The sequence below is a fragment of the Pistacia vera genome, unplaced genomic scaffold (assembly GCF_008641045.1).
Source record: "Pistacia vera cultivar Batoury unplaced genomic scaffold, PisVer_v2 Contig310, whole genome shotgun sequence".
NCBI classification, from domain to species: Eukaryota; Viridiplantae; Streptophyta; class Magnoliopsida; order Sapindales; family Anacardiaceae; genus Pistacia; species Pistacia vera.
Genome location: NW_022196125.1, coordinates 592,868 through 606,465, shown reverse-complemented (window position 1 = coordinate 606,465; position 13,598 = coordinate 592,868). Strand labels below are relative to the sequence as shown.

The 13,598-nt window shown below is 32.2% G+C and overlaps 1 protein-coding gene and 1 pseudogene across 2 annotated transcripts; both read right to left on the bottom strand.

Moving 5' to 3' along the window:
• Positions 1-4,383: 4,383 nt before the first annotated feature.
• Positions 4,384-7,485, bottom strand: LOC116136327 (protein MAK16 homolog). Of its 2 annotated transcripts, none has more exons than XM_031422032.1 (10): positions 7,444-7,485; positions 6,774-6,846; positions 6,560-6,669; positions 6,211-6,329; positions 5,996-6,093; positions 5,724-5,811; positions 5,502-5,633; positions 5,234-5,345; positions 4,698-4,837; positions 4,384-4,450 (listed from the first exon to the last, which is right to left on the bottom strand). In XM_031422032.1, the coding sequence occupies exons 2-10, from the start codon at positions 6,833-6,835 to the stop codon at positions 4,406-4,408; spliced, it is 906 nt and encodes a 301-aa protein (XP_031277892.1). In that variant the 5' UTR covers positions 6,836-6,846; positions 7,444-7,485; the 3' UTR covers positions 4,384-4,405. The 2 variants fall into 2 exon arrangements, with proteins under 2 accessions (XP_031277892.1, XP_031277893.1); XM_031422033.1 differs by having other exon boundaries at positions 6,774-6,841.
• A 505-nt stretch (positions 7,486-7,990) lies between these two features.
• Positions 7,991-9,476, bottom strand: LOC116136294 (annotated as a pseudogene).
• Between the last annotated feature and the right edge of the window lie 4,122 nt (positions 9,477-13,598).

The following is a 13,598-nucleotide window of genomic DNA, read 5'->3' as shown; positions in this document are numbered from 1 at the left end:
GTTGTTAAGGATATTATTTTAGGTATCTGAGGTATTCAGGCCTATATTTAAGCATGCATAACCCTCATGACCACGAAACACCCGACAAGTCTAATAGATCAAAGTAATTACACAAATATGATAGGTACCTCTCTTACATCTTGAATACAAAATCCCTTAAATATAGATAATTTTAGTGACTAAAAAGTTTGTTATCGGTTATGAGAGGTTAAAGATATTATTTTAGAGGTATACTTGAAAGTGTGAAACTTGAGATACAAAACCTTCTTGTTTTACCCATTCTTGTAATGTGTAAAAAGGGAGAACCACATCTAACCATCTTGTAGTATCGCTTGTTTTTGACTTACTTTAATTTCCCTTTGTTTGTTCTTAATCTTCTTCCTAGTTTCTTTTCATTAATTAAATATTACATATAAAATCTTCTAGAAATCTGATAATCTTTCAACTGTGTTTTAAAGTCGATGCATCTTTTTCTTTTTCACACGGGAGAACGACACTTTCCCACCCTTCAAGTTTTAAAATGATACTCTCTCACCATTTGTTAGGTACTGTTATGTTTTATGTTAATATTTGATTGAAAAGACGAAAATACTCTTAAATATTTGATTTTATAAATTTTTTATTATTTTTTAATTAGCCAAAAAATCAAATATTAAAAAGTCAAATAATAATAATAATAATAACTAAAAAGTTAGGATTAATGCTATGGAATTGTTTAAAGTTAAATGACCTTAATATTTATTTGTAGTATTATCAATATCTCATCATTATTATTCAATAATCTACTAAATTTATAATATTTTTCATAATATAATATTTTTTATTTTTACTAAGTTAGAAAATTAATATTTCTAATTAATTAAATAAATGAAAAAAAACATCTTTACATTTAAATTAACAAATAATTATTTTGATTTAACTAAATTTTAATTTATGTTAAACTAATTAAAAATAAATTATTTAAAAATATTTTTATATTTTTAATCAAATATTAATAGAAAACACAACGGAATATGACGAAGGGTGTGGGAAAGTGTTATTTTGAATCTTGGTAGTAGGAAAATGTCGTTCTCCCGTGTAAAAAAGGAAAAGATGCATCGGCTTTAAAACGCGGTTGAAAGATTATCAGATTTCTAGAAGATTTTATATTTAATATTTAATTAATGAAAAGAAACTAGGAAGAAGATTAAGAACAAACAAAGGGAAATTAAAGTAAGTCAAAAACCAGCGGCAATTAGTCAATGTGTAGATTGAAGAACAGTTTAATCACTTGTACAAAAAACATTTAACATGTACTATTCAAGATTTTTCACAATTAAATTAATGCTCCTCGATCTTCAACAGTAGTTCTTGTGATTAAATATCATTCCACATGTTGCACAGTAATTGTCTTGGGAAAATAATCAGCCAGGAATGTTGATTCACAATTTCAACTTGACTCATTGCAGTTCTACCGAGAATCTGAGTCCTGGACACACGCGTTGGCAAAATGGCTTAAAACATACAACACCAGAAGAATCTTTAAAGCCAGACATGAAAAAAGTTGGAAGATACAAGAGAATCCGAGTTGTACAAAGTGAAAACATGAAACTATAGAAGATACAAAAAATGAAATGAATAAGGATTTGTAGATATAACCAATATTTTAATACTCGGATTGGGCCTTGACCTGGTTAAGAGGCTACTCATTGGGCTGGGCGATCAGAGCCCCTTGTCATTGGATCGGGTTGATGTTAGCATAATATAATAAAATTTTAAAACTCTAAAATTAATATTCAAATAACATTATCTAAAACCGAAGTCTAAAGAGTTTTAAAATTTTATTATGTCATGTTGATATCGTGCTAACGTCATCAATCCAATCGGTTGAACTGACAATTCGATATTGCGCCTCTAATTCAACACGTTAATCCGGTTCAATTGCTATAAGGTTCGGGTTTTAAAATAATGCATATAACATAACATTATTCAAAAGAAAATTGTACACTTTAATTATTGACTTACACCTTTTGCCTTTGTTCCTATTCTACGTGTTCCGGTAATTGAATGTAAAAACAATGACCATCAATGGGTTGGCCGAGTAGTAAAGGTTTGGGGCCAAAGAGTTTGCTCTTCCTGTGATCTCAGGTTCAAATCATAAGAACGGTTGTTAATACTGTTGGCCACGGACCGCAGGGCTTACCCTGTTTCGAAAGTCTTATTCGTGGTTAGAGAACTAGTCGAGATCTGCATAAACAAGCCCAGACACACCCGGTCGGTAACAAAACAAAAAAAAAAAAAAAAAAAAAAGAATATAAAAACAATTTAAATCCTCTGGACAGGAAATCAATCCTGAAAGAGAGAAAAAGAGGGACAAACAAGGTATCAAGTGAAACAATATACAGACATGATCAAAAGATATAGGAACTTTAGAATTTAATAATGTCTAAAGAATAAGAAAATAGCTTAATTATAACAAGAAATGTGATTTTTTTTTTTAATATAATATTTACCTCTTCTTCCTGTTTTGTTCCTTATTTTCCTCTTGCTTCAATAGCTGCTTTTCATCAACTACCACCTTCCGATCTTCCTGTTGCTTCTCTTCAATTATTGTTCTACAATCAGTTGTATTGAGCTCAACCTGAACGAGGCTTTCCACACAAAAGTGTGCCGCAAACAAATTCGGATCACCATTAATCATCACAGTCTCGACACTTTTGTTTTTTCAGATCATACACTACAAGTTTTTCATTCCATTTCACTTCCAAGACAAAATTATCAGCACCATTACCCCATTCCCAGGAAGGTGGATTCAAGAAACTGAAGGAAGTAGTCGTGTTACTTCGATCAATGAAAACCAAATTAAACCAAGATTCCTTCACCCCGTATTCGTTCATCATCCAGACATCCAGAAGCCCTTCATCATACTTACAAATCAAACAAATTCTCCCAGCCACCACCGCCAAATCGAATACTGCTTCTTTCTCAAAGTAAAAATAATCAGGCTGAGGCAACACACTAATAACTCCCGAATACGAGGAAACAACCAATGCAAAACACCAGAAACAAAAACTCCATACATTCTTCTGTCCGGAGGATAATAAGTCTAAGAAATATAGCGAAAAAAATTCGGAGAGATATCGATTGTTTCCCAGGAATTAGATTTTAAACTGAAAATATTAATTTCATAATCTACTAACCGCATGTTCAACCTCACAGTTCTCAAAACTTTGTAGCCATCATTAACATGGTCATAACCAAATCCCAAAACACAACACCTCTAAAACGAACTCTGGGAGAGCCATTACGGACAAAAGGTAACTTGAATAAATTTCTAGTTGAAGGGTTGAATATTTGGATAGAGCGAGCAAGCTATTACATGAACCAAATACTTCTGTGTCTTCCCTGATGTTTTGTTGGGGGTGATCATGAAGTGGGGTTATGTTATCGAATGAATTAAGGTCCAATGAGTAGAGGTTCAAATCTTTGGCAATCAAACTGAGACGGGATCTTCATGAAATGGAATAATTCAAGTGAAATTTAATGAAATTTGGACTGTCGATTAGGGAGCAAATTGGTTTCGAAAGACAACGAAATCTTAATAGAGTTTTTACAGTAATTCGGAAGAAAATGTCGAAAACTGAATCTGGTGGGATGCTAGACAATTTGTGTTTGGGATTTGCCATTGATGAAGAGGAATCAAACTTCAAAGGAGAGAAAATTACACTAAATTATGTTTGATGAAAGTTGAAAAAGGAAGACATTTCTACAAAGTAAGCTTTTCTCATTCATTCTTTAGATTAACTTTTCTGTTTCTTGCGTGGTTCCAGGTAATGCTTTTTCTCCCTTCTTCATTAAAAGAAACTATTATCTCATCTCATTTTCTTCCTTAAACGAGAAGCCATTACAATTTACAATTATGTATATAAATTCTTCTACCTTATGTTACCTTATGTGACGTTGATACATAAACGAAAATTTGATATATAAATGAAAATTTGATATGGTTTATAATATGTCAACACCACACAAACAAGATCACATACTATTTGGGTTGGAAATTTGAGATTTAGTATTACTCTTTTAAAATTTACAATTTGCATCTTTCGTTTCTACTACCAACAAGATAATTGAAAAAGTGAAGCAAGAATGAGCTATAAGCAATAAAGAATTCAGCTCCTCAATTCAAATCCAATACAGATAATGGAAAAACGAAACAAAAGTGAATGGTAAGTAAGAAAGTATCTCTCAAACATTGTGTCAAAATTTTGCATACTAGCGCAACTCAACTGTACAACAATTCCGCTTCCTCTCACTACCAATCAATGCAGTTATATCTTATGACTGTAAAATTGACACTATTACTCGTTAAGAAATCAAATTTAAGCAAAATACACTTGACACAAGCAAAATACACTTGACACTCTCAGCAGACTGCTTCTTGTCTCTTATCCGCATCTTCTTGCTCAACCTGAGAAAATTTAATTTGAGATATCAAGATTCACTCGAATTGTATTGATGTCACCTTAACCATGCAGAAACAGAATGTACCATGGCCAATGACAATCGCTTCCAAAGTTTTATTTCAGTTCAAAAAATAACAATTATGAGACATTTGCATATAGAACTTGCAAAAAGAAGGATGGTGTATCTACATCAATCATTAAACCTCATAATGCAAGAGAAAATAACATAAATATGCGGAGATAAACCCTCACCTCAACAAGTACCCTTGCTTTCTTCTTTAGTTTGGCACCAGGTTCATCTTTCTCAAGCTTTCTCAAAGTCATGTTAGATTCTCTTCTCGCTCTTTTGCGATCAACTGCTACAGTTTCCTCATCATCTTCATCCACTCCAACTGTAACATTACACCAATATTAAGTTCCCAATTATATCAATGAATAAAATATCATTTCAGTTTGATATTTCAGACACTCTGAAAGAGAAACATTTCAGAACCAGAGACACAATGTCAAAAGTAACAAAAAGGAAATTGGATGAGTGAACAATCAAAAGTGTATGAGACCCAAACAACATGTTATAGGAGGTGCAACTTGCTATTTTATAACATAAAAGCTCCCCCTAGCAGATGACAATTGCGATCAATTAATCCATTTAAATGAAGGTTTTAATCAGCAACCAACACATATGTAAATAACTAATGTACACATATATTGTAAAAGTTGATGGATGCATACATATCCCATCATATTAAAAAAGGCAACAAAAAGAAAGTATTGAAAACCAATTTTACCATCATCATCATCTGTATGGAACTTATTAATTGCAAGACCACCAAAATCTTCCATATCCTCCTCCTCTTCAAGATCATCATACCCTTCAACATATTCTATTTCAGCTTCCTCCTAGTTTCGATCACAAACAAAGAAGTTCAGTGATAGCAGAATGGTACTTCTTTTAAAGAAAAAAAAATGTTTAACCTTTATAAAGAATTATTTCATCCAAAAAATAAGAAAATGAAGAATCGCCGGTAAAGTCAGATGACATTCTTATAGAACTACCTCGTCATCTTCCAAATCACTAGCAGCCAGTTGTTCCTTATCAAGGATCTCATTATATTTTTCAGCAGGATAATTATATATGTCACCATAAACCCCTTTCTTCAGGCGCTCCAGCAATTCTTTTTCAATACTCTGCAAAAGAAAAACAATAAAAACGGTGATGCTAAGAGCTGTGGAGAAAATGCCGTTCATGTATTTCAGTAGCATGACTGGGAAAATAACCTTATCCAAAACTGCTGCCTTTTCAGCTTTTTCCTGTCTTCTAGCCTCTCTTTTCTTCTCCTTCCTCGGTGTTGTCATAATCTTTTCCCTATAAAAAAACACAAACTAGGGAGTATAAAATTCCAAATAAAAGTTGCAAAATATATTATTCAGCTCAAAGACTTGATATGCAGAACATAAACGTTATTTGGACAGCTACATAGTAGATATTATTCCCATAAAAGTAAAAATCTAAAATTGGAAGCAGTAGAAAGCATGAAAAAGTTATAAACCTTGTTTTCAAAGCAAGCTTTCTCATGCGAATCCGCATCTGAGTCATTTTAGTCAACCTTTGCTTTGTTTTGTGTACCAAAAACTTGGGCCAATACATCTGTCAAATTGAGTAAGCACATTAAAATTCAGACTATTCACTTTCAACATCCCACAATTAAAATTATTCAAGACAACCCAAACCACGTCATACAGACACAAGCTGGATTTCCAATACCAGATGTTTGTCAATAATTTCAAGTGCCTTCTCGTAATTCCTTGGCAACTTAACTCTTTCCCACAATTGGTTTGGTTGGTGAGCCCTTTCTATAGTTTTCATATATAGATAAAATACACCTGCGGCACACAAAAATAAATAAATAACTAAGCATACAAATAGTTTCATCAATGAGCAGGCGATCACATCATTTCACAAACTCAAAGGATAATGAGCACCCACAGGCAGCTCAAGGTCCAATAAGGTCACTATAAAGTTACATCATAGCGTAGTTAACCAGACAGAAGTAATAAATATGGTGATTGAAACTGAATATAAATAAATATAGTTCAAAACCCAAAAAAGGTACCATCGTGGTCTCGAATGGTGGCGTATCGACTGTTAGCAAGAGGGCAAGAGCTTCGGTTACAAATACCAGTTACATTATACGGGTTTCTACAGAACTTCCCCGTCTCGATTCTACACACCAATCAAAATTCAATAAAAACCCAACAAAAAAGTAAATAAACTAAATTTGAATCAAGATGAAAAAATAAATAAATGGTCAACCAGAAGACACTCACTTGGCCATGAAACTGCAGTGATTGTGTCTGATAACTTGCCATATAACCTCATCGTGCTGCATCTTTAACTGTTCTTTATTTAGGGTTCATAAATAATAGAGAGTTTTAGGTTCAAGATGTACAGAAATTTACGCTATACAAGAAGTTTATAAACCGGACCGAACTGATTATAGGGGCACACCGGTTATAAACCGACTGGTTTACCAGTTAACCAATCTCTTAAAACCGATTAACCGGTTTTGCCCAGAAAATTGAAAACTCCAGTTTAATGTCATTCATAAATTGCAATAACTTAAAAATTGATGCATAAACATTTTCAACAAAAGCAGTAGAATTTCCACAAACACATGGTTAACACTACATTGAAACACCAGCGCTTATCAGAATTTAAACAATCCAACAGCTTAGCAATTTCCTTTAGTCCACTAAACATATTGTTCCAGTTGTTAAATAAAACAAGAAGAGAGGATGAGCTCTATACTTTTCCAATTTTAATGACATACAATCCTAAATTAGAATTAAATTCACCTCAACTATTTCTTCTCAAGTTTCCAGAACATCAAAATAGTAAAAATATATTATGGTTTCAAGTACCGTCCGGAGACATCAAATTTGTGGTGGAGCATGGAACAGAGAAGAAAAGCTTCATTTTTCTGAGAAAAAAAATCACCTGAGACGAGATAGAGGCGGGGCGGCCAACGGCGACCGAGACGGCGACTGGAGCAGACTGGCAGAGTGGCAGAGCAAGAGACGTTTTAGTTTTAGGGTTTTTTTCTAGTTTCAAAACCCCCAAATCGAGTTTTACATATTTCAAATATGGATATAATAATTGGATATGGGTGGATTTGTCAATTTTAAAACTAATACATTACATATTGCGCCCTATTACTTTCAAAACTGTCACATATACCCTCAAGCTCGTTGAAGCTCACGAGTTTGTCGAGTCGAGTAGTGGCATGTTCGAACTCGACTCGACACCTTAGTCGAGCAGCTCGAGCTTTGGTCAAGCTGAGCCCAAATTTGCTCGCAAACAGCTCGACTCGACTTATAACCCTGGTTGTGATAATCATGTAACACAGTCACTTATAATAAGTTTATATGTAGTATTAGTGATTTAGTGTATGCATGAGTCATATAGATTTGTCTGTGCCTTGCAAAGAAAGAAAAAGATGCAAGAGCTTTCGAAAGAACATCTGATTATGAGACTTTTGAGGAAGATATCGATTCAAGATATCATCTTTTGTACAAATGCATTCAACATTTACTATTCAAGATTCTTCATAATCTCAATGCTCCTCCATATTCAACAACAGTTCTTGGAATTAATCCTTATGGAAACTATGTATGCTTTTGTTGATTCAGAATAGTATGTGATGGTTGCGATTGAGCTTTGATCATTCCTTTTGTTCCTATTCTGCATCTTCTGGTTATTGCATATAACAATAGTTTAAATTTTCTTCCCAGAAAATCAATCCTGAAAGAGAGAAAATTAAAAGGAACAAATAACAGATCAAGTCAAACAAATTACAGAGATAATCAAAAGACTTAAATACTTGGAATTTAACAATGTTTATTACCTCTTCTTCCTCTTCTGTTCCTTACTTTCCTCTTGCTCCTCCTCCTGCTTCTCTTCCTCTGCCTGAAAAAAGCTCTTCTCAGTCTTTACACTTTCTCTTTTCAAATTATACAATACATGTTCTTCACCCACTTCCAAGATAAATTCATCACCACGCCATTCCGAGAAAGGTAAAGGGTTAAAGAAACTGAAAGAATTGGTTTTGTTACTTCGATCAATCGAAATCAATTTAAACCACGATTCTTTCACCCGATATTCTTTCATCATTCATACATCAAGAATCCCTTCATCATACATACTAACCAAGCATAATCTCCCCATAAGCACCACCAATTCCAACGCATCATCTTTCTCAAAGTCAGGATTATAAGGCTGTGGCAATACACTAAAAGCTTCAGCACTAAGATCAAAAACAACTATTGAGTTACCTGAAGTCCTGAACCCAAATCGGGACTACGAGGAAACAACCAGTGTAAACCACTTGAAACAAAAACTCCATATCTTCTTCTATCTGAAAGAGGGTTATAAGTTTCAGATATAAAACGAAAACAATTAGGAAACATATTGATTCTTCTCCAAGAATTGGTTTTTGAACTGAAAACCTTAACTTCATAATCAGTAAACCAACTGCCATCTCCATGCTCAAATCTAAACCTCACAATTCTCACAACTTTGTAGTGGTCATTAACATGGTCATAACCAAATCCCAGAAACGCAACGCGACTAACACAATCTCCATGAAAATCTTCATGGGGAAAAGGTAACTCGAATAAAATTCCATTTGAAGGGTTAAATAAGGAGATGTCTAGGTTAAGATCAGATAAAGCAAGGAAGCTTTTACATGAACCAAATACTTTTGTGTCTTCTCTGAGATCATTAAGTTGGATGATGTTATCGAATGAATTAAGTTCCGAGGAGTAGAGACTCAAATCTTTGACAATGAAATTGAGACAGGATGAAATGTAGTGACTGAAGTGAAGTTTGATGAAATCTGGAGAAGCAATTAGGGAGCAAAATGGTTTCGAAAGACAACGAAATCGTAATAGATTTTTTGCTGGTAGTTTGTAAAGAATGTTGTATATTAAATCTAGTGGGATGCCAGACGTTTTGTATTTGGGATTTGCCATTGACGAGGAGGAATCAAGGGAAAGGAAGAAATCTCGGAGAAAATTATAGAGGTAGAAATTTATATATGTTTTNTCTTCTCTGAGATCATTAAGTTGGATGATGTTATCGAATGAATTAAGTTCCGAGGAGTAGAGACTCAAATCTTTGACAATGAAATTGAGACGGGATGAAATGTAGTGACTGAAGTAAAGTTTGATGAAATCTGGAGAAGCAATTAGGGAGCAAAATGGTTTCGAAAGACAACGAAATCGTAATAGAGTTTTTGCTGGTAGTTTGTAAAGAATGTTGTATATTAAATCTAGTGGGATGCCAGACGTTTTGTATTTGGGATTTGCCATTGACGAGGAGGATTCAAAGGAAAGGAAGAAAGCTCAGAGAAAATTATAGAGGTAGAAATTTATATATGTTTTGGATGGGAAAATTCAAAATAATTGATGTTTTAATTTATACTAAATATTTTTGTAACATTTAATTTATCGATTGTTTGAAGAGACATCATAGTATCTATTTAATATTTTTAAGAGCTGAAAGTTAGAAAAAGAAAACATTTATCCAAAGTAAGCTTTTCTCATTCTTTCTTTCATCGTCTTAATTCATTTTCTTTCTTAACCGCGAAGTTCATCATTATCAAAACCTTAGTTTTCTTTTATTTTTTGAAAAAACATGATAAAATAGACTTGGTTAGAACCCACTCCCAACAGCTAGCTCAAATGAGTCCAAATTGTTTTAGTAGAACTCTATCATGATTTTGGAACCACTAACGCCATTTTGATGGGCTGTTATGATATATATATATTAATAATTATCTGTACATTATAAAAAAACAAAATTATGTTATGTTATATTAAATGTTTAAGATGACATAAAATATTAATCTAAAATTGTTTGGGACAATGAATTATATTTTAAAGTCGTTATCCCATCTTTTAAGTTGCAGGTATCAAGTATGTAATAACTCGCTAGTATAGACACATTCTTATTGAAATCAAAATATTTGTAGCTTTTTAGGCATGTTTAAAGTTTCTTGACAGGAAAATTTGTGTATTTTCGTACTATCATTCTCATGATGATTTCTTTTCTTTTATTGTCTAATTACAGCAGTGATTACTAAAATAATGAATTGAAATATTAATACAACTAAAACGTCAATTATAAAATAAGAAATTAAAATAGTAATTTTTATAATTATATCTTTATTAAGTTTATCAAAAGTATTATCTTAAAAGATTTTTGCTTTGTTGATAAGAAACCTAATCTTACGGAATTAACTTACTAATTAATTCGTCCTGATATGATTGGAGGATTTTATATGAAACATAAAATAAATTAGATTAAAGTGGAAATCAAGTAGTGGTATCAATTAGTTCAAATATTATATATTATCAATAACTATGACTAGTCATGTAGCATTTTCACTTTGAAAGGCCAAGACAAAATATAAAAGAGTAATACTATACTTACAAAGATATTTTATAAAGATTTTCATACAAAGTGATGTGGCAAAAAATAAATGGAAGAGTGAATTTAATGAGTTTGATTTGTTGTTTTATTATTTTATTTATTTTTTGCCATCTCACTTTGTATAAAAATCTTGTAAGATTTATTTGTGAGTATAGTATTATTGAATATAAAAAGAAAATGACATCTTGAGAGTTCAGAACATAGCAAAATAACCACAACATAAAAGGATTATTTGTTTTGTTATTTTGGATATGATTTTAAAAATAATATTGGATAGTTGAATAATAGAGTATTACGAGATAAAATTTAAAAATTAATAAAAAAATCCTTAAATTTATTAATTTAACTAAATACCTTAATATATAAAAATTTTATAAAATAACAAAAACCCCCATCCACCTACAGTGTCAGATTTTGGTCACCATCGTCAGAATCTGATCAAAAAATGGCGTTACAATATAGACCGTTCAGATCTGACGGGTAGGGCGTCGATATAGTCTTTTTCGATCAGATTTGGCCGTTGACAGCTGTAAAAGGCTAGATCCACAGTAGATTTGGTCGAAAAAGGCAAGATTGGTGAATTACTAGTCAGTTTCGATCGTTTGTAGGCTGTTGTGATAGATTCTGACTATCATTGACGATAGTTGTCAGAATCTGATAAATATGGGTGAATGAGAGTGTTTTTGTTAATTTTTAAACTTTTTTTTAGAGGTATTTAATGAAATTAATAAACTAAAAAGATCTAAAAGTAATTCTAAAATATACTAATATTTTTCAAATAACAAAATAAATAAATATTTTAAGAATAGGAATAGAAATATGGAGGGAAGTAATAGCCTTAACTTTTGTTTTTGCTCAAATTTCTAGAACTTGAAATTCGTAATCTGGCACCGGGCATGGCAGCTGACATTGCAGACTCAGCTACACGTAGATGCAGCACTGGCTAACCCCAACCATCGAATAATTCACCGTTTTCCGTAACACCATCATCAGCATGACAGCATTCAGCACCCACTTCTGTCACTCTGTGGGAGCATTAACATTCGAGTACATTCTCCTTTAACATCTTATTACCAAGCTTTGCCACCCATGGCAAAAAAGCATTTTTAATAATTTGTGAAAAGTGAGACCACGCATGTGCCAGCAACTCACTTTTTTTTTTTTTGAAACAAAAACTCCATATCTTCTTCTATCTGAAAGAGGGTTATAAGTTTCAGATATAAAACGAAAACAATTAGGAAACATATTGATTCTTCTCCAAGAATTGGTTTTTGAACTGAAAACCTTAACTTCATAATCAGTAAACCAACTGCCATCTCCATGCTCAAATCTAAACCTCATAATTCTCACAACTTTGTAGTGGTCATTAACATGGTCATAACCAAATCCCAGAAACGCAACGCGACTAACACAATCTCCATGAAAATCTTCATGGGGAAAAGGTAACTCGAATAAAATTCCATTTGAAGGGTTAAATAAGGAGATGTCTAGGTTAAGATCAGATAAAGCAAGGAAGCTTTTACATGAACCAAATACTTTTGTGTCTTCTCTGAGATCATTAAGTTGGATGATGTTATCGAATGAATTAAGTTCCGAGGAGTAGAGACTCAAATCTTTGACAATGAAATTGAGACAGGATGAAATGTAGTGACTGAAGTGAAGTTTGATGAAATCTGGAGAAGCAATTAGGGAGCAAAATGGTTTCGAAAGACAACGAAATCGTAATAGATTTTTTGCTGGTAGTTTGTAAAGAATGTTGTATATTAAATCTAGTGGGATGCCAGACGTTTTGTATTTGGGATTTGCCATTGACGAGGAGGAATCAAGGGAAAGGAAGAAATCTCGGAGAAAATTATAGAGGTAGAAATTTATATATGTTTTGGATGGGAAAATTCATAAATCATAATAATTGATGTTTTAATTTATACTAAGTATTTTTGTAACATTTAATTTATCGATTGTTTTAAGAGACATCATAGTATCCATTTAACATTTTTTAAGAGCTGAAAGTTAGAAAAAGAAAAAATTTATCCAAAGTAAGCTTTTCTCATTCCTTCTTTAATCGTGTCAATTCATTTTCTTTGTTAACCGGGAAGTTTATAAACTTGATAAAATGGGTTTGGTTATAACTCACTTCCAAAAGCTAGCTCAGATAAGTCCAAATTGTTTTAATAGAACTCTATCATGATTTTGGAACCACTAACGCCATTTTGATGAGCTGTTATGATATATATATATATATATTAATAATTATCTGTACATTACAAAAAAAATATGTTATGTTATATTAAATGTTTAAGATGAAATAAAATATTAATTTAAAGTTGTTTGAAACAATGAATTATGTTTCAGAGTCGTTACCCCATCTTTTAAGTTGTGGGTATGTAATAACTCGCTAGTATGGACACATTTTATTGAAACCAAAATATTTATAGCTTTCTAAGCATGTTTAAAGCTTCTTAACACGAAATTTTTTGTATTTTCGTAGTATCATCTTTAGGATGATTTCCTTTATCTTATTATCTAATTGCAGCAGTGACTACTAAAATAATGAATTGAAATATTAATACAACTAAAACGTGAATTATAAAATAAGTAATCAAAATAGTAATTTTTGTAACTATACCTCTATTAAGTTATAATCTTCTTATAGTAATAAA

Excerpts from the sequence above, each read along its gene's own strand:
- LOC116136327 (XM_031422032.1), bottom strand. The coding sequence starts at position 6,835 with ATGCAGCACGATGAGGTTATATGGCAAGTTATCAGACACAATCACTGC. Across the intron at positions 6,330-6,559 it reads CACCATTCGAGACCACGATG|GTGTATTTTATCTATATATG; the intron begins GTACCTTTTTTG and ends TGTGTGCCGCAG. Across the intron at positions 5,346-5,501 it reads GTGATTTGGAAGATGACGAG|GAGGAAGCTGAAATAGAATA; the intron begins GTAGTTCTATAA and ends GATCGAAACTAG.